General features: G+C 39.3%; 1 protein-coding gene across 2 annotated transcripts in view; it reads left to right on the forward strand.

Annotated features, from left to right (window-relative positions):
- TRPC4 (transient receptor potential cation channel subfamily C member 4) overlaps positions 1-26,393 on the forward strand; it is a 195,085-nt gene that overhangs the window by 135,521 nt on the left and 33,171 nt on the right. Inside the window, exons 4-5 of one of the 2 annotated variants that reach the window (XM_050937174.1) lie at positions 7,603-7,939; positions 25,426-25,565. In XM_050937174.1, the coding sequence (XP_050793131.1) occupies positions 7,603-7,939; positions 25,426-25,565 (477 nt within the window). Of the gene's footprint in view, positions 1-7,602; positions 7,940-25,425; positions 25,566-26,393 lie in introns of those variants that run through there. The other variant, XM_050937176.1, reaches the window with a different exon arrangement.

Consider the following 26,393-nt stretch of genomic DNA (forward strand, 5'->3'; position numbering starts at 1 on the left):
AAAACATCTTTCATGCTTCAAAATTGCTGGAAGGTACTAGGAATACATTGTACATGAAAATGAGAAACATAGTGGCTGCTAATAAAACGAGTCAAGAAATATCATGTCAAAGAACACATAATATAACACCACTGGTGCAAAAGAGGTTATTGATACCTTAGAATGTAAACTTTCCAGTTAAGAAAGGAGAAATAGACTTCAGGGACAATATTCTGGTATAAACAGTGCATACATAATAAACCAGTGAGACAAAAAAATCTGATTTTTTACAGTCATAAAACATTAAGGTAGAAAAATGTAAAAACTATTTAATAATTAAGGCTACAATTCAGCAGGGTACTTAAGCATCAGCCTAACTTTAAGCTTGTGACTAGGCCTAATGACTTCAATGGAGCAAGCAATGTGCTTAAAGTTAGATATATACTTAAGTACCTTGCTGAATCAGTGCCTAATTTAACTGCAGTGTAGAATCTACTGAATATCATACTGAAATGAAATAGTCTTACAGTAGAGATTTGCTACAGTTACTGACCCATCAGTCTATGTCAGCTGTCAGAGGGGTAGCTGTGTTAGTCTGGATCTGTAAAAAGCAACGAAGAGTCCTATGGCACCTTATAGACTAACAGACATATTGGAGCATAAGCTTTTCGGGGTGAGTACCCACTGTGTCAGACGAATGAATCAATCAGTGAACCATCAATCTATGGTTGTGTGTGTGTGTGTGTGTGTGTATGTGTGTGTGTGTGTGTGTGTGTGTGTGTGTGTGTGTGTGTGTGTGTGTGTGTGTGTGTGTGTGTGTGTGTGTTTTAAATGGGATTATCAAACCCACAAACCATATGATTGCCCCAGTGCAAGATCCTAGGTTCAAAGTTTCCTAGTTGTGACATGATATGACAGAAGACAAACACTGTAAGAAGATATGATATGAATCTTCTAACAGAAGAGGCAGAGCTCTGCTTCAACAGCTTCCGTGTTCTCTCTTCACTCACCATTTCCCAGCATTAACATTAACAGCAATTCTATGACTCACGAATGCATAGACATCAGCCTACAGACACCAGTTTCACAGACATTTTGCTTTCATGCTATTCCAACCAAAGGCTGAGCAATCCATTCCTTGAATTGTGAGTTAGCATCCTTCTGAGAAGCCTCTTATGGATATTGCAAACTGCACATTGGAATACTGGAAAGCAAAGAAATCATACTGGGCTGATCTTGTAAGCTTCATTTTGGGAATCATAAATTGTCTCCCTTCCCCCCAGCAATGGTAAATCTTGAAGAGCATGCACGAAGGACTTTTAGCATAACAGGATATGTTATAGAGGATCTGCTATCCAAATTACTACCAGATAATGGAAAACATCTGGCATTGCTGAAAATGAAACTTGCTAAATTTATGAACAGTCAATGTTGTAGTCCTGGTGGAGACACTGAGGCTAATGAACTATATGAAGTTTAAAATATATTAACCAATGCTATCAGTGACTCTAGGTCAGATTTTTAAAGCTATCTGACAGAGTTGCTAAAAAAAATTCTATGGAAGTTTTCCACCGTACGATGCAGTTTCATCAAAACTGAAGAATTTAGTAGGAATATATTCATAGATTCTAAGGCCAGAAGGGACAATTATGATTATCTTGTCTAACCTCCTATATAACACAGGCCATAGAACTCCCCCAAAATAATTCCTAGAGCATATCTTTTAGAAAAACATCTAGTCTTGATTTAAAGATGGTCAGTGATGGAGAATCCAGCACAACCCTTGGTAAATTGTTCCAATGATTAATTTCTCTCGCTGTTAAAAATGTATGCCTTATTTGAGTCTGAATTTGGCTAGCTTCACCTTCCAGCCATTGGATCTTGTTATAACTTTCCCTGCTAAATCGAAGAGCTCATTATTAAATATTTGTTCCCTGTGTAGGGGATTTATCGATTTTAATCAAGTCACCTCTTAATCTTCTCTTTGTTAAGATAAATAGATTGACCCTCATTGAATTTATCACTATTAGGCCTCTTTTCTAATCCTGTAATCATTTTCATGGCTCTTCTCTGGGCCCTTTCCAATTTATGAACATCCATCTTGAATTGTGGCACCAGAACTGGCACAGTATTTCCACAGTGGTTGCACCAGTGCCAAATACAGAGGGAAAATAACTTCTTTACTTCTACTTGAGATTCCCCTGTTTATGCATCCAAGTATCACATTAGCTCTTTTGGCCACTGTGTCACACTGGGAGCTCATGTTCGGCTTATTATCCACCACAACCCCTAAATGTTTTTCTGAGTCACTGTTTCCCAGGATAGAGTCCCCCATACTGTAAGTTCTGTAACATTCTTTGTTCTCAGATGTATACATTTACATTTAGCCTTATTAAAATGTACACTGTTTACTCGCACCCAATTTATCAAGCAATCCTGATCACTCTGAATCAGTGACCTGTTATGCAGGAGCTCAGAATAGATGATCAGACTGGCCTTAGCATCTATGAATAAACCAGTCCCCTATTCACTGAACCGTACTGCTTAATATTATTTCTTATTAAGCTTGTGTAATGCATTTATATATCTCTAGTGAAAATCATATACAATGCTTGCTTGTACCATCCAACCACAAAAATGAGTCAAGTGATTTAGTCTTGTTCAAATGATACAAGAATTTAGTAATACACTTGTACAATACTTTTAGATATAAAGTCAACAAGTGTAAATTTGAAAATGTGTCTGGAGCAGATTTAGAGTTATTTTCAGGAGATCTAAATGAAACACTTGGGGAAGGCCTGGATTATATATATGGTTGATAGAACTGGGTAGTCAAAAGAAATGGTTGCAATGACCGGAGATTTATTGTTCACTAGCTATGCCAATGCTGTTATCATATAAAACCATGAAATTGGAGGTCTGGACCTTTTGGAGTTTAATAAATCATCTGCAGCTGGACATGCTGCTTCATGGATTCTATTTTATATCTCTGCCTGTGTTCTGTACCACAAGAGCCACTTCAGTATGTCTGCAGCTCATATAAGACTCAGGTGGCATGTTTAGACATGTTTTGAAACATGCACAGAGTTATTCTTGTTTCATGTTTTTTACATCTGTCCTCTTGTTTAAAGTACGTTAGATGAATGTCTCATTGGTATTTGTATATGGAGTTACTTGGTGTTTGGCATTTATTCGAAGAGGATTTCTAGGTCATTGTTTTCAGTTTGCAGTTGCTCATAAACTAAACAGATAAGGGAAAGATAAATGGGAGATGCATGCATGTCTTTCATTTACATTTGTGTTTAATTACATGTCAGAGGTTCTTGATGTTAATTGGTTCCTGGAGAAGAGGACTTGATTTCATTCAAAGCGTGCAAGATACTTTAATTACAACTTCAGCCTCAGTGAAAATAACTCAGTGAGCAAATCCAAACCTGCCCTGTAAAGAGGGTTTCAGAGAATATGAACATGAACCCTCTCAAAACCATTTTCCCACTTGTATTGAAACACGCTGCTGAGTTGGAGGGATCTCAAGGGACTCTGCTAATGGATCTCAACTTTCATTTAAAAATAATATTCCAGCCTTTTTCATTTTGAAGATGGCCTTGAAAACAAACCTATTTATCAGCCAGTGTAAACTCATCACTGGAATTGACAGAAAGAAGCATCAAGGCTACAGTTCTGCAACAGGAAGCTAGTTGGGAGCAGAAACCAAACTCACATTTTGAATGGATGTATCCCAAATAATCATCTTCCTTACCCTTCCAAAAATCCTTAGTTTGGCATGGAAGACAGGAAATGTGATGTAGGACCAGCTATCCATCTGTGCTGTAACTTTTCCTTGACAGTAGTCAGGACCAGATGCTCTTGGGGAAGGGGCAAGAAATCACATAGTGAATAGATAGCTAGAGGTTAGCCATTTTTTTAATATATATGAAGAATTTGTAGTTTGGAAGGCCACAATTTTCCTCTATCTAGATCATGTAATAGCCATGTGATCAGGGAGGAACAAAATCATATTTGGGTATTGGGACAGAACGTTGTTTTACAGGCCAGCTCAAAAAAGTTCCAGTTATTTAACAAGCCTTGTTGTTACATTAACATTTTAATTTCATTTCACATTAATATTTTAGCCCTTTTTGAGACTAGAGTTGAGCAAAGCACTGATGCAAGTGAATCTCCCCTTCAACGTCTACCTTGCAAGCTGCACAGCACCATTTTTGCCAGGTTCTCTCTCCAGAACTAAATAAGGAGGAAGGGAGGCAGGGCACGCAGCAGCAGCACTGAATGTGATTCCTGCAGTCGCTGCCTGTCCGACTGCAGCTCACACTTTGAAGAAACAGGTGCCCTCCTTCCCCCAGACTCCTCACTACTATCTGTTAGCATATAGGCTTGTTTTTCAGCCTGAGATAGAATGTTGGGTTTGACATTTTGATACTCTTATATCTTATATTAATATGTGTGAAGATCAATGAACAAGGAGACTGTGTTGCATTTCCCACAACCAGATGGGGCTTTTAGTACAATGGGAAAAAATAAAGGATACAGTTAAAGTGTTACAGGTTACGGTGGGAGTATAATATACAAGCATTCACTAGAAGTCTGCCTAGCTCTTCTCTCAAACTAAGGTCAAGCAACCAGTTAGGAGGGGCAAGGAGGTGGGGGAAGAGTGGGGGGAGGAGGCGTAAGAAACACTAAAAACCGAAGTAAAGCCTGGCCTTGGCCAGAACACAACTTCACTCCTTACCCCTTTCATGGGATACAAAAGAGGTGGGATGAAGACCCCAGCTCATGACCCTCCAAAACAGAACATGATCATAAGTTGTAAGGGGTGGGACTAGGGTTGTGCACTGAAGGTATATTTGGGCCTGCTAAGGAGGGGGAAATGGGAAAGATAACTAGGGAACGGGGACACAGGCAAGGCTCTGCGGTGTCAGAGCTGGGAACAGAATACTGGGAAACAGACTCTGCTGGTGTGTAGAGCTATGGATATGCTTGCTTGGAACTAACCCCAATAAACATAGAATTGCTTGCACTTACAACTTCTAGTCTTCTGCTTTCCGTCTGCATGAAAAGAACCAGGGGAGGGGGTGAAGGGAAAGCCCTCTAACACTTTCACCCAGGATAAACTTACTTCTCCTTAACTACCCCTGACAAGCCAAGGGACACCTGCTTCCACTCCAAGACTCAGATTAGCCAGGAAAAAGTTGTTCCTTTTCCGGACTCCCCATATCAAGCAGGTAAGGCCTGGAAAGAGGGAAGGAGTATGAAACTGATGAATTTTTAGGTTAAGAGATTGATATAGAATTGACAGATATTGTGGTGAGGGGAAAAGAGCATGGAACTGTCAAACTTTGAGGGGAAGAGAAAAAAATATTAAATTCAGGGAGTATCACACGTTGCCAAGTGAGGTGAAAATTTTTTGAGGGACACCTTGTTAAAACATTGGCAGCACATCACATTGAAACAAGCTGCTCTAATTGAATACGGTATTATTCCAAGCAGCTCTAACTTGAGATAAACATCTGAAACCTTTTATACTTAATATTTTTCCTAATGAAAGAAACAGAGATCACTGTGTGATTTTTTTTGTTCCTTTCATGATTCTTACAGTATAACTCATTTTATTTTTTTCCTTTTCTTTTTTCCTTTTTTCTCCTTTCAAAAATAACAAATTAATAGTCAGGGGATCAGCCTCAGAGCTAGTGCATGGTGAGCCAGTATATCTTTACTGAAAACACTGACATTCTACCAGCCTGCAGCAGGTTTAAATTTGGTCCAGGGAGCTGGTTCCCTTTAATTTTACTAACGAGATCCAGACATATACATAAAGATGCACTCTGAATTTTAATTGAGTGCCAGATTCTGCCAAACCTACAGTGAGTAATACTTTCCCAGGCCAGTAGTTCCAATGATTTCAGGGACTATTTAAAAAGTAATATATTACTTAGCATGAGTAAGAACTGCAGAATCTGGCCCTTTGTAATTATAAGGTTTTATCAAAAAGCATGACACATGGAAGACAGGAAATGTGATGAACTTAATATAGCCATGCATTAACAATTGTTCATTTAGCTTCTGTTTGGCTCAAGGAATTTTTTTTTAAAGCATCACTACTGAACAATTTTAGGTGGCTTTGAATTCCAGTCATATGCATGTAGAGTAATTATAAGTTTTATCTTAAGTTTTATAATTATAAAACATATAATTACTCTACATGCATATGATTGGAATTCAAAGCCACCTAAAATTGTTCAGTAGTGATGCTTTAAAAAAAAATTCCTTGAGCCAAACAGAAGCTAAATGAACAATTGTTAATGCATGGCTATATTAAGTTTTTAATTTTGATTGAGTGAGTATGTGTGTGTTTGATGCAAAAAGGAGTATATTTCTTTTTTAACCTTTACTCTGTCTGATGGAAGTGTCAATCCTATTATATGTCTGCTTATGTCAATTCTATTACTTCTATGTCTCCTTGTATCAAATTTAGCATATGAACTATATGATAAAGAAAATAATATGAAGAAAAGTCTGAAATACATCAGAATCTTCGTTGAAAAACTGAAAATGGATATTAAGTGCATATATTTATATGAAAAATGACATTTGTAAAAAGTACTTTTAAAATTACTTTTAAGAAACAGATCACAATGTAAAAATAAAAACAGAAGCTAGGTAGTATACAACACATTGTAAAATAATAAAATAACACTGTAAATATTGTAAAGGATGCAAATGAATATGAAAAAGGTTTACTAAGAAAGGCAGGGAGCATTAGGGATGGCAAGTTCGTTACTTCAGTTATGCAAGAAGCATACAGTATATCTACATCAGCTTTGCTCAGTATTCTGATAGAACTAAATTAGAGAATTTTCAGTGAATGTGATGAGGAAAAGCTTTTTTTTTATTATTGCATTCAATTTTACTTTTTGAAGATGCTAAATTATAGTCCTGCAACAACAATAATTCTTTGTATTTCCATAGTGACTTTTATCCAATGATCTTTAAGTTCTGTTCAAGAGTTGAGTGAATAATGGAAACTTTTTTTGTGAATATGTATTTGAATTTAAAACAAATGTTGAAACATCCATGTCACAACCCTTTTGTGTCTGATTTCCATTAACACTTGAGCAGTTGAGATTTACTAGCATAAATACTTTTGAAAAATGAATTTTAAAGGCTTCAGTGGATGCTGGACATTGCATGAGCTATAGCACTTCTAGGGAGTAACATGAGGGAGTTTCCTTTGGTAGGCACCATCTCTCCCAAAAGCCCCTGGCTTCATGGAGGCGCACACACCCAGCACCTGTAGGATGAGGTAGAGATGTCTGGGGTGCCACAGTGGGGCTGAGCCAAGTCCCTTCCTGTCCTCCGCACCCACCCTCTTTCCAATGACTGGCTTACTGGAGGAAGGAGGGACTTATCAGTCCTCATTCACAGGGGTTGCTATTATGAGTAGTACTTGCATAGGCTGTGTAAATAGCATGGTGGTTTCTCAAAAGCTTTCCTCTGTGTGCCCACCCAAAAGCCAATAAAAATATGGCCCTAAAGTTGGTCTGTGGAGAAAATGAATGGGTGACAATCACATGGAATTGACTTTGTCCTTTCTTTCTTTTGCTTTAGTTTGTTGCCCAGCCCAACTGTCAGCAGCTGCTTGCATCCCGCTGGTACGATGAGTTCCCAGGCTGGAGGAGGCGGCACTGGGCAGTGAAGATGTTGACATGTGCCGTGATTGGACTCCTGTTCCCTGTCTTCTCTGTGTGCTACCTAATCGCTCCCAAGAGCCCATTAGGGCTGTTCATCAAAAAGCCATTTATCAAATTTATCTGTCATACTGCATCCTACTTGACTTTTCTGTTTCTGCTGCTCCTTGCCTCTCAGCACATCGACAGGTCGGACTTGAACATGCAGGGGCCACCGCCAACTGTCGTCGAGTGGATGATATTACCGTGGGTCCTGGGTAAATGTATTACTAAAGAAAATATAGCAGAAAATGTTAAATTCAGACATATTTTGTGAAGATTATTGAAGCAGGAATATACCCTGGAATATTCCATCCCAGAATAGACCGGTAGGCCATCTAATCTAGTATTTGGGGACTGTAGCAGATAATTCAGAGGAAAGTTAAAAAAAAGCCAGCCTGCTCCTGGCCAGTTATAATTCTATTCCATAGTAGGGGTAAGGGGGTAAGAGTCAAGGGATTTTCTTTCTGACCTCAGCTGCTGATTAATGTACGCCTTGTAGCCTGAGAATGGATACATTTGTTATTTCTATGCACTGTAGTGCAGATTTACATAAATTACCAATTTGAAATTTACTAGATGATTCACTTTTTTAAAAAATCTATTTACTTCTCTTATCTTTCTGTCAAGGTATTTTTCCCACTTTGAACTTTAGCGTCCAAAAAGTGGGGACCTGCATGTACCCTTCTAAGCTTAATTCCTAGCTTAGATCTCCTTCCCCTTCCCAGACTTTCCCCTCCCTGGGTTACCCTGAAAGGCTACACTGGTCCAAACTCCTTGGATCTTAAAACAGAGAGGAATTAACCTTCCCCCACCTGCCCCCCTACCAATCCCCTGGTGAGTTTAGACCCAATCCCCTTGGGTTTTAAACAAGGGGGGGGAAATCAATCAAGTTCTTAAAAAAGAAAGCTTTTAATTAAAGAAAGAAAAAGTAAAAATTTATCTCTGTAAAACCAGGATGGAAAATGTTTACAGGGTCTTCAGCTTAGATAGACTAGAGGGACACCATCCCCTTTAGCCTAAGATACAAGTTACAGCAAACAGATGTAAAAATTCTTCTAGAAAAATACATATTTGCAAGTTAAGAAAACAAACATAAGACTAATCTGCCTTTTCCAGCCAGTACTTACTGTTTTGAACATAAGAGACTGTTTCAGAAAGATTGGAGAAAGACTTGGTTGCACATCTGGTCCCTCTTAGCCCCAAGAGTGAACAACGAACAAAACAAAAAGCACAAACAAAGACTTCCCTCCACCAAGATTTGAAAGTATCTTGTCCCCCGATTGGTCCTCTGGTCAGGTGTCAGCCAGGTTTACTGAGCTTCTTAACCCTTTACAGGTAAAAGAGACATTAACCCTTAACTATCTGTTTATGACAACTTTAAATTTAGAGTCCCTTTAACATTTTATTTAATACTTGATAAATACTAGATAAGTTCATGGAGAATAAGTCCATCAATGGCTATTAGCCAGGATGGACAGGAATGGTGTCCCTAGCCTCTCTTTGCCAGAAGCTGGAAATGAGCATCAGGGGATGGATCATTTCATGATTACCTGTTCTGTTCATTCCCTCTGGGGCACCTGGCACTGGCCAGTTTCGGAAGACAGGATACTGGGCTAGATGGACCTTTGATCTTACCCAGTAGGGCCATTCTTATGTTCTTGTTTTTAGCTGTAAGGATGTTTTGTTACAGAGAACAAGACAGTTTGTAGTACTCGCAGAACTTATAGTCTCAGAGTGTGTTGTTACTAATTTTAAATATTTCCAAAGGTCACAGCCATATTTCACAAATAATGAAGGTGCACAAATTATAATTAGTGCTGGTCAGAATTTTCCAATAAGCTTTTAAATCCAAAACAGACTTTTTTCAAACATGCTTTTTTTTCTGTGAAAGATTATTGATTAGGGCTAGTTAAATTTCAGTCAAAACGTTTTACCATCAGAAAATGGGGTGTTGTTAAAGTCAAAAGTTTCCATGGTGGAGGACAGGGGGGCAGGAATGATTTCTGTTGAATTTTCTGTCAGGAAAATCAAAAGTAAACATTTTTACCTGGGTTCACCTAAAACCAAATATTTTGTTTGGGTCACTGGATTGTTAACCTCTGTGTCTGCCTGAGTGGGTGCAGTGCCTCATGGGAGCTGTAGTTCCAGTTCCTTCATGTCCCCATTCTCACCTCTAGCCCCTCCTCTCTAGCCACACTACATGTGCCAAGATGTACTGTAGTCTCTGTTTTATTTTGGTTCAGTTTAAACTGATTCCTAAATAAATCAGGCTAACCTACAATAAGCCTGGTTTAAACCAATATAGGAGAGTCCACACAAAGGTTCACACAGGTTCATTACATTGGTTTAAAATCACAACTTTAGTTAAACTGGTGCTACTGTCCAGTGTCAATAAGGCTACACACAGATCCTTCCTCACAGTAGACCCCTGACTTTCTTTCCATCCTCACAGTTCTCTGTGAAGCTATTGCTCTGACCACCTCCACAACCCTTCCTAGCCTCCCTGACCTGTTAGCTTCAAAGGAAAATGGTGATGCATTTTATATTTTTGGCCCAAATTGAGAGGGCTCCAGATATTGTTGATCATGACATTTAGGATATGTCTACACGGCCCTGTACTTCGGCCTATGTGGGTGTGAACTGCAGCATGTGCTGGCGTGCTGCTCTGTAACTCCCCCATGTGGACACTGTCGGAGCAGCCTAGATACCTTTTAGTTTGCACCTGCAGCATCCACATGGGATAGTTACTGTGCAGCATGGTAATGTGCGCTGCAATGCACGTCCACAAGGTTCGAACTGTGGACCCATGTAGACAAGTCCTCAGAATACAGCTAGATAGTCCCTGACCTCTCATGGAGGGGAATGAGAAAGGACTCTTCCTTCTTTCTCCTACACTCCTCAGCAGCAGGGATGCATGTCCAAAGGAAGCGTGGAACATGCACAGACGCCTGCATGCTGATATGCTCTGAGAGGGATTGTGCTTTGTGTGATATGTTGCCTTCTGCAGTTTGCCCTGGGGATGGGGTAACACAGCTTCCCTCCATCCCCAGCACTGGGCTATACCTCAATGCCACAGCTGAGCTCTGAGATTTATTGTCCTTTGTTTGATAAATCTTGTTTTTAATCTAAAAAAGAAGCCAAAATATAGCTATTGTTTTTGCCAAAAAATTAATCAGTCTGTCAGGCTGGTTAGAGTTACAAATCGTACTGACGAGCCAAGCTAATGTCAGGATTTGGGATTCTTTTTGTTAAATCTTTTCTAATTAGTTATTAAAGTTTTTATATTAACATGAAACAAACAAACAGAACCCAGTGGACCAAGTAGCGATCCTGTTGCCCTGTGCCCTGGCACATTCCTTCCCTTCAGATAGAGACTCCTATCTTGAGCAGGGAACCTTCCTCAGCTACCCTGCAGCTGCTCAACTCTGGCCTAGCAACGCCAGTCTGCAGTTTTCCAATATCACAATGCCAGGAGGGCACAGTACCCCCTCTCCCCAATGTCCTTAGATTGAGAGATAATCATCATCATCATCATTAATACTTAGCTGTTATATAGCTCTAAACTGCTTTAAAATGGATAGTATCATTATCCCAGTTTGACATATGGGTAGGTAAATTATGCATTTCTGCATACTGGATGCAGATACATTTTGAAGCATATACTGAACTTATGTAGCTCTAGGGTAAAAGTCCTATTTTAAAATTGGCAATGTAACCAACTAATCCTCTTTCCCAAAGCAAAGGTTATCCTGGAGCACCTACAACATATCTCAAGGCTATTCACTTTTTTAAACAATAGACTCATGTTTCTTTCTCTTTGTTAGGGCAGTTCTGAATGTAATTTATATTTTAATGTTACCTCTCTTACTGTGAGTACAGACAAATGGGAGCTATACATATTCCTGACTTATCCTCAGTATAGATCTCATAATATATATGGCTCCATCATTTAATACTTAAGAAGCATTAAAATTATCCATAATTATCTAAACTCTCTAAAGATCAAACATTAATTACCATTTTCCTACTAGTATGTAAGAGGCAATGTGTATAATTGACACATTTTAAGAGTCCTTAGAATAGGAAACTCAGTGGAAGAACCTGTATCAGGCTACTTACTCAAAGAGACAGTCAATTTTGTAAGAAAAAAAGATCATTTAAGAAAGCTTTTTCATTTGTTTTTTTTTTGGTTTTTTTTGTTTTGTTTTACACAATTTACATAATTGCACACGTTATATTACAATACCTGGTGATTATCTCTGCGGTAATAAACGTCAGTATAACTAGGACTAAGGGAATAAAACTAAAAAAGAACAACATTTAGGCTTAATATCTGGATAAACTTCTTGACAGTGAGATCTATTCGTTTGTGGAACAGCCTCCCAATTGAAGTGGTGGAATTCCTATCTAAACAAGACTAAATGTACAATAGGGAGAAATCCTTCACTGCCAAGGAAACTGTATTATTTTTAAGGCTACGTTTTAGTCAAGGGCATTTTTAGAAAAAGTCATGGACAGGTCATGGGTAGGAAATAGAAATTCACAGGCCATGACCTGTCCATGACTTGTACTATATACCTTACTAAATCTTGGGAGTACTGCAGGTGCTCGGGAGGGAAGGGGTGCAGGCACTGAGGAGGCAGCCCGGTTGGCAGCATGGCTGCTCGGGGAGGGAGTCTGGGGGCACCGCAGATGCTCTGCTGGGAGCAGCCCAGGACCCCCCTCTGGTGTTGGGGTTGGCAGAGCTGGCAGGCTCCCTATCCAGCTTCTCAGAAGTGGTGACATATACCTCCCTAAGCTCCTAACTCCACGGGTTCCCATTGGCCGGGAACCGTGGGAGCTAGGAGCTGAAGGAAGGACATTTTGCCACTTCCGGGGAGCCCATCCTCAGGTAAGTGCCGGCCAGAGCCCTCATCCTCCCCCACACCAGAACCCCCAGCCCCTCACCCCTCACCTAAACTCCTGCTGCTGCTGGAGGTGGGAGGTGATCCGAGACTGCCCCAGCAGCGGCCCGTGTGACTGGCACAGTCACAGAGATCACGGAAAGTCACAGAATCCATGAATTCCATGACCTCCGTGGCAGACTCACAGCCTTAATTATTATTAGTTACTAATTTGTCATCCTGAAGTTTGCTAGTTGTTTTCATAGGAAAAATAAAAAGACATCATCCCTGCCCTGAAGACCTTGCCACCATTGAGGCAATGAGCAAGAGTATGTTGGAATGAGCAAAAGCAATAAACGATAGAAGTGAGGGAGTGAGACAAACCAATCTTTTTCATTACTAGATTCGTAGATTCCAAGGCCAGAAGGGACTACTGTGATCATCTAGTCTGACCTCCTGTATAATACAGGCCAGAGAACTTTCCCAAAAAATTATCCGTGCCATCACTAGATTCTATGTGATTGCCCTATTGCCCTTCTGCACAATGCCAGCAATGTAAAGGGGGTGAAACCAGGCAGAAACAGCTCTCTCCCAAAATGTTTCTGGTGTAAGGGGCTTCCCTAACCAACATAAAGCTGCCAGACCAGCGCTACAGGAGCCCAAATCACAGCCCCTGATGTAGAGGACAAGTAAGAGGAGAGATGATACATGAGTGGATCACTGCTGCAGTCGCTATTCTCAGCTGACAGACAACCCATAGGGGGCCATTGCAGTCATTGTTTTGAGTTTCAAGCAGCCCTGAGGCTGCTCTAATTTATGTCAGACCTGCAGATAACTCAATAATAGGGTGACAACAAAGTTGGCTTAAGACATCTTTGTCTTTCCCCCTCCAGTCTTGCCCTTAGCATAGGAATAGAGGAATAGACAATCAGGACATTCACTTCTATGAATTCTATAGTCAATAGCTATGTTTTAATAAACTCATTGGTGTTTTTCTCAGTCTGTTTTGTGGGGATGTAGCAAATGGCAATGGGCTCTTGATATCATAGTAGTATTAGGTTGGTGTGCATATACTGTTCTTCGGGTGGCTGTCTTTTTTCTGGACCATTCTGCAAGTGACTTAGAGGACATAACAACAAGAGAAAAAGTTTCTCTGACCAAACAAAAAACAAAAAAAAGAAGAAGAATCACTGCATTAATAGGGCTCACTTACTGTTGTTGTGCTAGATTGATGAGGGAAAGAGTGAACTAAAGTGTCAGAAAAAGAAAGAGAGAAAATATTTTCCTCAAAGAAGATGAGGAACGTCTATGAGAGGAAAATTCTAAGAAGAATAATTTGGGTTCTTATAACTTCATTATTAGTGGTAGTATTCAGATTGTAGAATTTTCCAGGTTGAATCTATCTCACGTTCTTGAAAGGGCATGGAAAATTCCTATTTTTCTGTTATTAATTTTCATGTTTCCATAACACTTTTAATAATTCAATGTGGGTTTGTTTGGATAAATTGAGTGTGTATTTCTATGGTCTTCTCTAGAATATTCAGCTTAATAAGGCTCTGGATTGTATTGAATGTAAAAAGAACAGGGATTTAGTGGCTTTTTTTTAACAAGGTGTTTCCATGCCTTGTTCTTTCTGTCAGATTGCTTGATACAGGTTATTAGAGAGTGAGAACCTGTAGGGAAAGAGGAGGCTTGTAAATTGTGCAAAATACACAACTTCATGGCTGAAGAAATTCTAAGTGGGATGCATGTGATAGTATAGTCTTGTTGAGAGCAAAGTGTATGTGAATCAAGAGGTGGTGCTAGCCCACCAGAGGCCCCTAAGCCAGAGTATCTTTGGGCCCCCTCTTAAAAATAATAATTGCATTATTTCTGCAAATCAAAAAATATACCAACACAATATATAATAATACACTTCTTAAGTCCATGTTAAATAAGATGAATGATATTTTGGAGGTAATACTAAACTGGGGCACCCTTGAGCTGTTTGGGGCAATTGCTTAGTCTGCTTATATCTAGTGACACTACAATTGGATATGCAAAAGTTCAGTGTGAACTGTTTCTAGATGTGACATTAATAGGGGAATCATTATCAGCAACAGGTCAGGAAAGAAGCATAAAATATTGTTCAGCAGGTACTGGAAATGGAGTTGTTAGAGGGAGCAGAGATAAAGGGTAATGTGGCCACCCAGATGAAATAACACACCCAGATGGAGATAAAGGAAGCATAGTGGAGGAAAATAAACACTTACATTGTGGAACAGATCTCTATCCAAGAAGATTCAATGAATACATATTGTATCTGTGAGCTAAGAGAGTAAGTTAAGCATAAATTATGTGACCTTCGGAACCACTGTAACCCAGGGCTCAAAAATGAGAGGGAACGAAATCCTGCATTTTCAAATAATGTTATTTATTTCCTTTGTTCTGCATATTAAGGTTGCCCAAACACTTTCCATTATAAGACCCTGCTTTCAGTTGCTTATAAGTTTGCCCAGCTATAACTGTTTGGGCTACAGTTTTCTTTGCAGGGTGTGAGCTAAAATGGTCGAGCCATTTCCAAGAATGAGCATAGAAAAAAAAAAGGGTTTACCCATGTTAAAAACTTGAGCGTTTTATGTCCCCCCATATTCTGTAGTAGCAAATGGGTGATGCTAACTGAATGAGCAGGTATTCAATATTTTTTATCTCTTTATTGTTCAGTGCTTGACCCTAGGCCTTTTTTACTGCACACCCTTTAAGCCCTGCTCTGAAGGAAGAATTAATAATTTCCTCATGGGCTTTTCTATGAGGTGCATAACTATAGCATTTGATATATAATGTAATGTATGAGTAGAAAGCTCATAAAATAAAGGTTGTTCCTTTAATTAACAATGACCTTCTGAACCTTGAGTTTTACAGAGCCTTTTATCAGTTATGACTGACTTTCATCCCAATGGCAATGGCTTAGAATTACAAACACTCTATTTTTATAAGATAATATAAAAGGCTATAGCATCCAGGCGAGCATTTATCCCAATCTGCTGTTTTACTGTAGCCAGAACACTTTATTGATGGAGTCAGTATTTGCCAAGAGAGTACATAATACCTGGAGCTTGGTCATATTTTTAAGCAAGCAAGCGCCACTATTGGTGTTATTCCAAAACTGAAATCCTTTTATCTGTTAAAGTAACAAAATGTGCAGTTTAGAGGACTATTCAAATGATTTGTTCTAGTACACATAAAACTACTACTGAAAAGGTTAATATAGTTCATAATGGTGACTCATTCTGTCAATACTTTAGAACTATGGATCCATGCAAAAAAGATTTTGAAAAAATATAGGGCAATTTAAAATTCAAATATGACTAGGTATTCGGTTTAACAATGAGATTAAGTACCTACTGATTTTCAGAAGTGCCACAGTGACTCGCACAAGTTTCAATGAAAATCAACAGGGTTTGTGCTCCTAAATCAATTGGGCCCCACTCCTCAAAGGTATTTAGGCACCTAACTCCCATTGATCCTTTGAGTATCTGAGCCTTAGGCTCTTTTGAAAATCTCACTCTTAATTGATAAATATTCTAGATTAATATCTCCATTAAATTGCTGTACCGGCACTGAAGCACAGCAATTACTAATTAGAGTAACACGAAGTGTACAAATTAATTAGTATAGGATTGTAGCAATGAACTGTTGGACTAGATGTTAACATGTATAAAATTAAGGATCTCTTAGGTAATATAGATATACACCCAGGTTTACCCTTTTTATCCCCTGTAGAATCTTGTGAAAGCAGGAAAATAATTTGTACATTAAATAAACATAATAATTGTTGGCATATTAAAGCCACAAGCAATGCCAATGAAACCTTAAAAGATTATAAAACAAAGTCCGCAAGATTTACACCTCACATTGAGTTCAGGACATATTTTATTTTAATATACAGATTCCTGTGCAGAATATATTTGAGAGCATGGGTGCATATTCCAATATCCTGTTTGTTGAGCATGTGTCAACAGCAGCACTGTTCAAAAATATTGACTTTGCTTCACTATATTTTTTGCAGTAATTCCAATATTTCTCCATTTGTGACACTGAAGACATTGTTATATGTAAAAAATATTTTCCAATTCTGCCTTCATAAAATTAAGAGTCTTCATTAACTTGTTCCTGTCACAAATTAACCATTTCCAAAGAAAAAAACAGGATTTTTAAAATTAAAATCTAGCCTGCATCTGAATTTCTGAAGTCAAATCAAAACAATTTCTACTACTTTTTGCTGTTTTTCCCTCCTAGAGTGAGACTTTTGAATACAACACAATTCAGTCTATATAGTGGGGAAATATGTTTTCGTGTCTGTTACAGTTCCACTTGGATACAGTTAAATAGATAGATGGATGGACGGATGATTTAAATAGTAGCTAGATGTTGTCATGAATTTTAGCTATAGTCAGCAACCAGTTAATTCACAGCTTGATCCTGTGAGGTGCTGAGGACCCCGACTGCCATTGAAGCCAGTGGGAATTAAGAGTGCACAGTACTTTGCAGGATTCAGCCCTCATTGCCTTTTGCCTGTAGTAGGACCATAATCTCCCAGAGTCTAATTAGGTACCTAAATATAAATGAAGGGTCTGAATTTTAAGGAAGGTTTGAAAATGTTGGCAAATAATAACCATTCATTCACTCTGGCATAACCGTACAGGAAGAACTTACTTACACAGCTCATTACCAACAAGAGACTGGCACAGCTAGCTCCTGCAGATGTCTTCTCTTCCCTGGATTGTAAACTACTCAACCACTTAAAGTGAAATTTAGACAGAAAATCAAAAGAAAGCAGCTGAGGATGTCAAAGAATGAAAAGGAATAAAGCAATTATTGACTGTTCAATAGGTCTATTCAATTAGAGTCCTCAGGATAGTTTAATAAAAGACTTTGTAGCCTCCACAGCACAAGTTGTTTTCTTTATTAACCTGAAGAAACTTACTCAGACACTGTTTTTGTTTGTTTGTTTTGTTATTACTGGTGTCTCATATATCCTGCAGAGTCTAAATAAGTTAATAACCACCATATGCACTGCACACGGAGGGCCTGTGCAAGAGGCTGACCAAAGAATACTTTCAAAAACATCTAGGGCCAGTTTTTAAAAGTTCTCTAGGTATCTGAAAATACAGTGAGATTCTCAAAAGTGCCAAGCCACCTTAATTAGAATTAGAAAGCTATCTGTATCTTCAGGCATCTAAATACTTTTAAAAATCTGGCCCCTGGTGACTTAGGGGTCTATGTCAAAATAAACATAAAAATTGATGCCTTTTATTTACCTAAGACCATGAAAACTACATTTAACCCACAGAGGCACCTCCTAGTTCACAGGATCCCAAGACGGAAACCTGAAAAGGTTTGGCTGTTCATTTCAGACAAACTCAAAGGTTCCTAGAACGTTTAGCCATACCAGATTGAGCTGAAATTTCACAAGATATTCAGTGTTACTGCTTCTGGTCTGTCAGGTCAGAAATACTGTGAAACCATCATCTCAGGTGTTATTTCTTTGCCAGAGCCTTGAACTGCAATGGCATGACAAAATGAGAGGAAAAAAATGGAACATAAAGCGAGATAGATGTACTAAGTTACATCTCATTACAGCTAACACTATAGTTATCAACAAAAATGCATCTGTGTTTGCTAGTAAGATTTTGGCAAAAGACTTTCAATGTATTTTTAATGTAACTACTATATATATATATACATAGTTTTGGAAAGTGACAAGAGTACAGAAAATGACAGGATTCTTATTTTATTTATTTAATTATTTAAGAGACAATCCCCTTGTAAGGGGCATAAGTGGGCCCCTCTATCTTCTGCCACTTCTGCACCCACAAATCAGCCAGAGACCTCAGTTTTGGTACAGTCACCCATGCTCTTTATTCACAGTACAAGTTCCTACCATTTCCACAGTACAGACAGTGTCAGGCTCACAGCCTCAGGGACTGCTAGCTTCTGCAGCCAGCAGGGGCGAGCAGCCTTTAACTCCCTAGCTCCTCCCTTTCTTCTCCCCCGGCTTCCTTCCTGCCATCCTCTATGTAGCCCCTGGATAACAAGGCCAGCAGCAGTCCCTTATTTGCCAGTTAGGCCTGGGCTTACTCAGTCAGCTCCAGTTCCCCTTTCCTGATTGGAGCTGGTGTGACAGAGGTCTGGCTCAGAGTTTCCTAGCCAGCACTCTGTCACACATCTCCCCCCCTTTTGAACCACCCAGGTTCATCCTTCCTCAGCCTCTCCGCCCCTGTCTGGTGGAGTTCATCCGGGGAAGCCTCTCCTCCTCTTTTGGGCAATCACCGGTGTCCTCTCCTAGAGGTTCCTTCATCCCCCACCTGCAAAAAAGTACATTGGTCTGCCGCCACCCACAGGTCCTCACACCAATCACACCCTGGCAGGTGTCTCCTTTATGACCTTTTCTTCCGGGAGGGAATCGAGGCCAATCCTGGCCTCCTGCTGGACACCCTGGGCCTCGGGTTCCCCCAAGTCACCAAGCGGGAGTCCCATTTTTCTCCTGGGAGCTGTGTTGTGGGGAGCTCCAGCTGCCCCTTTTCTCCTCTAAGGGGCTTGGGCTGGCCTTCTCCCCTGCACTTTCTTCCTTTTGTCTACCCTATCCAGGCTCTGATGTCTAGGGTTCTCATGTTCATTACCCCAAGGACCTGGCTTCTCTTCCTCCCCGAGGCTTTTCAGTCCAGGGGTCCCCATCCCTTTCTTCTGGGAACCTTTTCTTCTCCCTCCATGGGGAGGGCCCCAGGCTGTACCTAACACAATGGGGTATGGTAAACCCTCTACTACCCCAACTAGCTTCCATTTAAAGCTGTCCCACACTTCTTGGGGCACCTGGGACACCGAGCAGTATCTTCTCTCCCCATGGATGCACTCCAAGGCCATCCTTGCATCTGGAATTATGCAGTGTGGTTTTATCAGCCTCCTCTGGATGAGCGAGCAGGCCGAAGCCGTATCCACCAGGCCCCTCTGGAGTTTCTTCCCCACCCTCACTGTGATGGTGGACAGCCTCTTCCCTCTTTCCTGCCCTCCAGCATTAGTTCAGCTGCAAAATATGGCCCACCCACATTCCATATCTGAGAAGTCCGCCTTTTTATGCCCTGACTGTCCACACTGCCAACAAACAATCACACCGGCTCTACTGGGAGCTCTTTGGGGTTCCTCCTTCCTCTTGGGGCCTTTCCCAGGAAGGGGGGTTTACCTCACTTTCTTCCACAACTCTCTGTCTTTATAGGGTCGACCCTCTCTTTGGGGCACATTTGCCTCCGTGCACTCCTTGGTCAGTTTGACTGCTGCATTGACTGTACATGGCTGATGTCGCCTGACCCAGACTTGAATATTCTTGGGGAGGACCTGTAGCAATTGCTCTAGGACTAGGGTGTCCATTAGCTCCCCCACCATTTGCGTCTTGGGCCTAAGCCAGCAGGTGGCCCAATCCATCAGTCTCTGGGCAAATGCCTGGGACTGCACAGCCCCCGTCCACCGGTACACATTCGGGGCTGCTAGTCCCTCCCACTACTCATAGACTCATAGACTTAAAGTTAGAAAGGACTATTATGATAATCTAGTCTGACCTACTGCACAATGCAGGCCACAGAATCTCACCCACCCACTCCTGTAACAAACCTCAAATCGTGGTTTAAAGACTTCAAGGTGCAGAGAATCCTCCAGCAAGTGACCCGTGCCCCATGCTGCAGAGGAAGGCGAAAAACCTCCAGGGCCTCTGCCAATCTGCCCTGGAGGAAAATTCCTTCCCGACCCCAAATATGGCGATCAGTTAAACCCTGAGCATGTGGGCAAGACTCACTAGCCAGCACCCAGGAAAGAATTCTCTGTAGTAACTCAGACCCCACCCCCTCCAAATGTACTCATCACAGACCATTGGGCATATTTACCTGCTAATAATTAAAGATCAATTAATTGCCAAAATTAGGCTATCCCATCATACCATCCCCTCCATAAACTTATCAAACTTAGTCTTGAAGCCAGATATGTCTTTTGCCCTCACTACTCCCCTTGGAAGGCTGTTCCAGAACTTCACTCCTCTAGTAGTTAGAAACCTTTGTCTAATTTCAAGTCTAAATTTCCTAGTATCCAGTTTATATCCATTTGTTCTTCTGTCCACATTGATACGAAGCTTAAATAATTCCTCTCCCTCCCTGATATTTATCCTTCTGATATATTTATAAAGAGCAATCAGATCTCCCCTCAGCCTTCTTTTGGTTAGACTAAACAAGCCAAGCTCTTTGAGTCTCCTTTCATAAGATGGGTTTTCCATTCATCGGATCATCCTAGTAGCCCTTCTCTGTACCTGTTCCAGTTTGAATTCATCCTTCTTAAACATGGGAGACCAGAACTGCACACAGTATTCCAGATGAGGTCTCACCAGTGCCTTGTATAACGGTACTAACACCTCCTTATCTTTACTGGAAATACCTCGCCTGATGCATCCTAAAACCCCATTAGCTTTTTTAACGGCCATATCACATTGGCGGCTCACAGTCATCCTGTGATCAACCAATACTCCAAGGTCCTTCTCCTCCTCTGTTACTTCCAACTGATGTGTCCCCAATTTATAACCAAAATTCTTGTTATTAATCCCTAAATGCATGACCTTGCACTTTTCACTATTAAATTTCATCCTATTAGTATTACTCCAGTTTACAAGGTCATCCAGATCTTCCTGTATGATATCCCGGTCCTTCTCCATGTTAGCAATACCTCCCAGCTTTGTGCCATCCACAAACTTTATTAGCACATTCCCACTTTTTGTGCCAAGATCAGTAATAAAAAGATTAAATAAGATTGGATCCAAAACCGAGACCTGAGGAACTCCACTAGTAACCTCCTTCCAGCCTGACAGTTCACCTTTCAGTATGACCCATTGTAGTCTCCCCTTTAACCAGTTCCTTATCCACCTTTCAATTTTCATATTGATCCCCATCTTTTCCAATTTAACTAATAATTCCCCATGTGGAACCATATCAAATGCCTTACTGAAATCGAGGTAGATTAGATCCACTGTGTTTCCTTGGTTTAAAAAATCTGTTACCTTCTCAAAGAAGGAGATTAGGTTGGTTTGGCACGATCTACCTTTTGTAAAACCATATAGTATTTTGTCCCAATTACCATTGACCTCAATGTCCTTACCTACTTTCTCCTTGAAAATTTTTTCCAAGACCTTGCATACTACAGATGTACTAAGGTGAAGTCCGTCCCGAGAGAACAGTCCTCTGTCCATGAATGCTTCCCAGTGGCGATACATTCCAAAGCCCTCCTTACAGCACCACAGAGATTTTGTTCTCAACTCAAATCTTAGTGGATGGATATCTTCATCACCCAAAACATTGCAACATTTGATACCTTAATTAATTGGCACTCTCACCAGAGATGCCAAGGACTAAAACAAGCCAGAGACTGAACTACCCTTTCCCCATTAGAGTCATATTGGTGAGGCAGTGCAAGGAAACTTGTATTGCTGTTGCCTGTGCTGTTTGTGTTTGGTAGATAAAAACTGATACCAGTATTTTATTCTATTTTAAAAACAAGTATCAAAATAATCAAATGTCCTCTTCTTAAAATTAAGTTGAATCTAGTTTTTTAAAGAGCTGTTTGATTTTTGTTTGTTTGTTTTTGTTAAAACAGTTGTTCAGTGGAAAAATGGCTTTCAAAGATAAAAAATTTCTTAGGAAATGTTTGTTTCCTTTGAATATATTTTTTTTTCCAGTTTTTCAATGAAAAATGAAAACTAAACATATTTTGATTTTCTGGAAACTGATTTTTTTAAGTGTTTATTTAAACATTTTGGGGGGCGTTGGTGAAATTTTTCAGTTTCACACAACAAAATCCCCAATTTTTCTAAACCTGAAATTTTTACAAATAACTGTGTTTTCCTATCAAAACAACAAATAGTGGGGGGGGGGGTTGGGGAAAAAACTAACAGTTTTCAGTTTTTTAATTTCCTTTTTTTTTGTCAAAAAGCTTTTTAAAAAATTTCCTAGTATTGACTAGCTCTGGTTTTATACATTATAATTCTCAAGTTGGATTCAAGACAAAGTCCCATTCACCAATTTTCTGCTATAGTGGTAAGCAGCCTAGCTTTGGGTGTCCACTATATCTGCTGTCTTCTATTGAATTGCATACAGCTTGTAGTGTTCCTTTCCTGGCTTGCAATCCACTTAGAAGTGGACAAATATTTTGTCTAATGTGTGTCCATCATTTCAGCATTTATTTGCAGTGCCCAACTTTTTTCAGCTTTCTATTTTTATGCTCCAACATCGGATTATAAAGACTGGCAGACAAGAGTTTAAAAGCCAAGCTCTTTATAGGCCCTCTTGAAAGCATTTCTGCCCTAAGAATACTGTTATGAGATCTGTATTTCACAATTAAAGAGACTATTTGTAATTTCATGATCATTTTCTGAAACCGAGGCAGTGCTTAGAACAATGGTTTCTGTAATATGACTGCTTTCTGCCCATAAACTCATAAAACTGACAAAGAAATGCTAGCTATTTTTTTTTAAATGAACAGTCTGACATAGTTCTGTTGTAGTTTAGATAATGCCTTGAAAGCATTTGTCATTAAGTTATTGTCTGCCAGAAAAAAAGTCCCTAGTCTTTGTGAGGTTGCGTCAACTCAGATCTTAGGCTGTTTGTAATGTCAAATTATTTCAGCAATGATTCTTCCATGACCACTTTATTTTAGTTCCTGTAAACTTTTGTCTTACTAATCTTCCCAGTGCCATTCTGCATTGTCCTCAAGCAATATACTAAGTGAAATACTTAACTGAGATGAATTCTAGAAGAATTTATTTAGGTTGATATACCCATGAATCTCTAAGGCCTCCTTGTGCTGGGGTCTTTCCATTTACACAATTGTCTCTATGCTTAAATCTGGTCAAATTTCTCAATGGCAAGCCAAATTCAGGGACTCTTGGTGAGGTTAGCACCTCTCCCACTCAGTCCTTTGAAGACAGGATGACTGAGTGTGATGCTTCCCAGGGGTATCTTGGTTGTAAGGCATCTCACTATCACCTGCCTTTAGCATGAGGAAGTCTTCTTTATTTAACAAAGAAATTTTAATTAACAAAGAATAGAGATTCAAGAAGAAGCCAGTAAAATTAATGGAACCAAATGGTTACATATAAAATAATACACATTCTAGAGCCTAGACTTATCTAACAAGATATTTTCAGGTCCTGTAGGATTTAGCTCACCACAAAGTCTTTCTCCCAGTATTTTACAGTCTGTCTGGCTGTGACCTTTGATACATAAGACATGCATGCTCGCAGCTTCTCTCCTAGGTGAAGAATATGGGTACAGTCCCATCCCCCTAGATATATTCCAACAATCCAATGCGTTTCCTCATAAACAGGAGGCCCTTTCGACTTCCCACTGGCTATTTTTTCCTGTAGGCTTCTTGTATGTTCTTCAAGAACCTGGCTCAGTGTGTAAAGAGCCTTCCATTGTGAAGCATACAATGCACAATTTACATATAACCAGACAGAGTGAGAAATGTCTGTTACCTCCTGTCAGAAAGGAACGTGCTTGTCACCTCCTGGTGACCTGCTTTACTCACAGATCTTAAGAACATAATTTCCAGCATAGATACAAAACTCTTTAAATATTATCCTTACATACATTTTGCAATGGTTATGAGGACTGGCTCTCAAGAGAGACTTCACTATAATGTAGATAATAGACCCTGGGGATCCCTGTAAACTCGTCTGCACCCCTTATGCCCTCTGCCAGTTGGCATGAAGAGGTCCCTGGTCACATTCTGATCTCCCCTACTTCAAAGTGACTAACATTCAGCAGCACAGCTAGAATGGGTTGGTTATCTCTTTGAAAGGGATGCTCCTTCCCTTATATGAGTGGACAGCATCTCTGCACTATGATGTAACAAGAACAGGAGTACTTGTGGCATCTTAAAGACTAACAAATTTATTTGAGCATAAGTTTATGCTCAAATAAATTTGTTAGTCTTTAAAGTGCCACAAGTACTCCTGTTGTTTTTGCAGATACAGACTAACCTGCTGCTACTTTGAAAAATATGATGTAACACTAACAGTGCAGTCTATGTACAGTGAGTTCTGCCATGTGACAACATTCTAACCTTTTGGAACGAGTAATTGTGATACGAGAAGAAAAATTAGTTTCTTACCACCACTATGTGTATCAGGCCCTTTATTTTCTGATGTCAGGAAAAACATAGCAAAACTATCTTTGGCACCAACAAAGGCAAAAGAGGCAATGCCTCCTTAGAGTTGAGTCTGATGTCTCCTCCATGTAGCCACCTTCGGTGAAAATATTGATTATGACCAAAAGGCAATTCCTAATTATAGAGTTTATTGATACAAGGCTCATTAGGCCTCTGCCTAATGTTACTGAAAGAGACGACTAAGGAAAAGGTGATAAGCAACATACTGGTATTTCCCCCAAGTGTAAATCGAGGATTTCACTCTCAATTGCTGTCAGGCTGGCACCTTTAATGAACATTCAAGATAATGGTCAGTTTCTTCAGTTATGCAGTTTCCATTGGAACACACAGCTAAGGACAGAATATGGCAATAGTTGCTACGTTAGACTACTTTTTATATGCTCTTTAGAATGTAATGAAAAAGTAATAGAAGTAATGCAAAAGAAAATGAAGCTGTATGCTTACATGAATGGCATGTCAGTTCTCACTTGCTTAGTGAATGCATTTTGGAAATATGAATCAGAAAATGAAGTCTAAAATGACTGATCTGTATAAAATTCTTCTGAAAACCATTCTTAGAATGAATTCTTTTATATTTACAGGTTTCATATGGGGTGAAATTAAACAGATGTGGGATGGTGGACTACAGGATTACATTCATGACTGGTGGAACCTAATGGATTTCGTAATGAACTCCTTGTACTTGGCAACAATTTCTTTGAAAATTGTTGCATTTTTAAAGGTAATCATTCTATTGTTAGCTAATATTTATAAATAAATCTATTAAGTAACTAAGGTTGTACTTTTTGACTTGCTTCTATGTTTCAAAGTTTCTTGGAGTGATAAACTACTAGAATGACTCAATGAATCACTTTACTAAACTGTCAGTTTTGCTATCTGTAAAATGGTTTTAATCTTCTCTATCTATGCCACGGGATGTTGGATGGTTTAATTCATCAGGATAAGTAAAGCATTTTGAGATATTTGTATGTAAGGTACTATAAAAATGCCAAGCATTATTATTATTAGGTGTGGATATTTGTACAAAAATGTATTATATGTCAGATATTCATTGCATAATTTTTCTACTGAAGCTTTATTACTAAGGTTGTCTAATAAATAATATGCAACCTTGAATCAGAATTGCATGAAAAATTCAAATCAAAGCTTAAAAAACATTGAATGCTTTTAGTCCAATTTAATCAATAAACTGAAATTTAATGTAAATTTTGGCTAAATAATAGAAGCATTCTTGTGTAAAATTTTTCTGTTTTGCTCCCCATTGTCCTATTTTTTGAATAAGAAATATGACATTATAACCATTTGAATTTTCTTCCAGAGAAACATCCATTTGTTTCAAAAACATGAATAATTGAATGTTGCCTGTTTTCCATGTGAATTCACAATTTCATGGACATTCCTTGTAAAAATTAAATATTCTGGTTTCAAAATGGTCTTAATGAAAGAAAAATAGATTCAAATTAAATTTAAAGAAAAATGTTTCAGCACCTTCACACGGCTCTAATCACCTCTGAGTCATGATAACTTTCCAATTTATATTATTCATTAT

The sequence above is a fragment of the Gopherus flavomarginatus genome, chromosome 1, assembly GCF_025201925.1.
Source record: "Gopherus flavomarginatus isolate rGopFla2 chromosome 1, rGopFla2.mat.asm, whole genome shotgun sequence".
In the NCBI taxonomy this organism is placed as follows: Eukaryota; Metazoa; Chordata; order Testudines; family Testudinidae; genus Gopherus; species Gopherus flavomarginatus.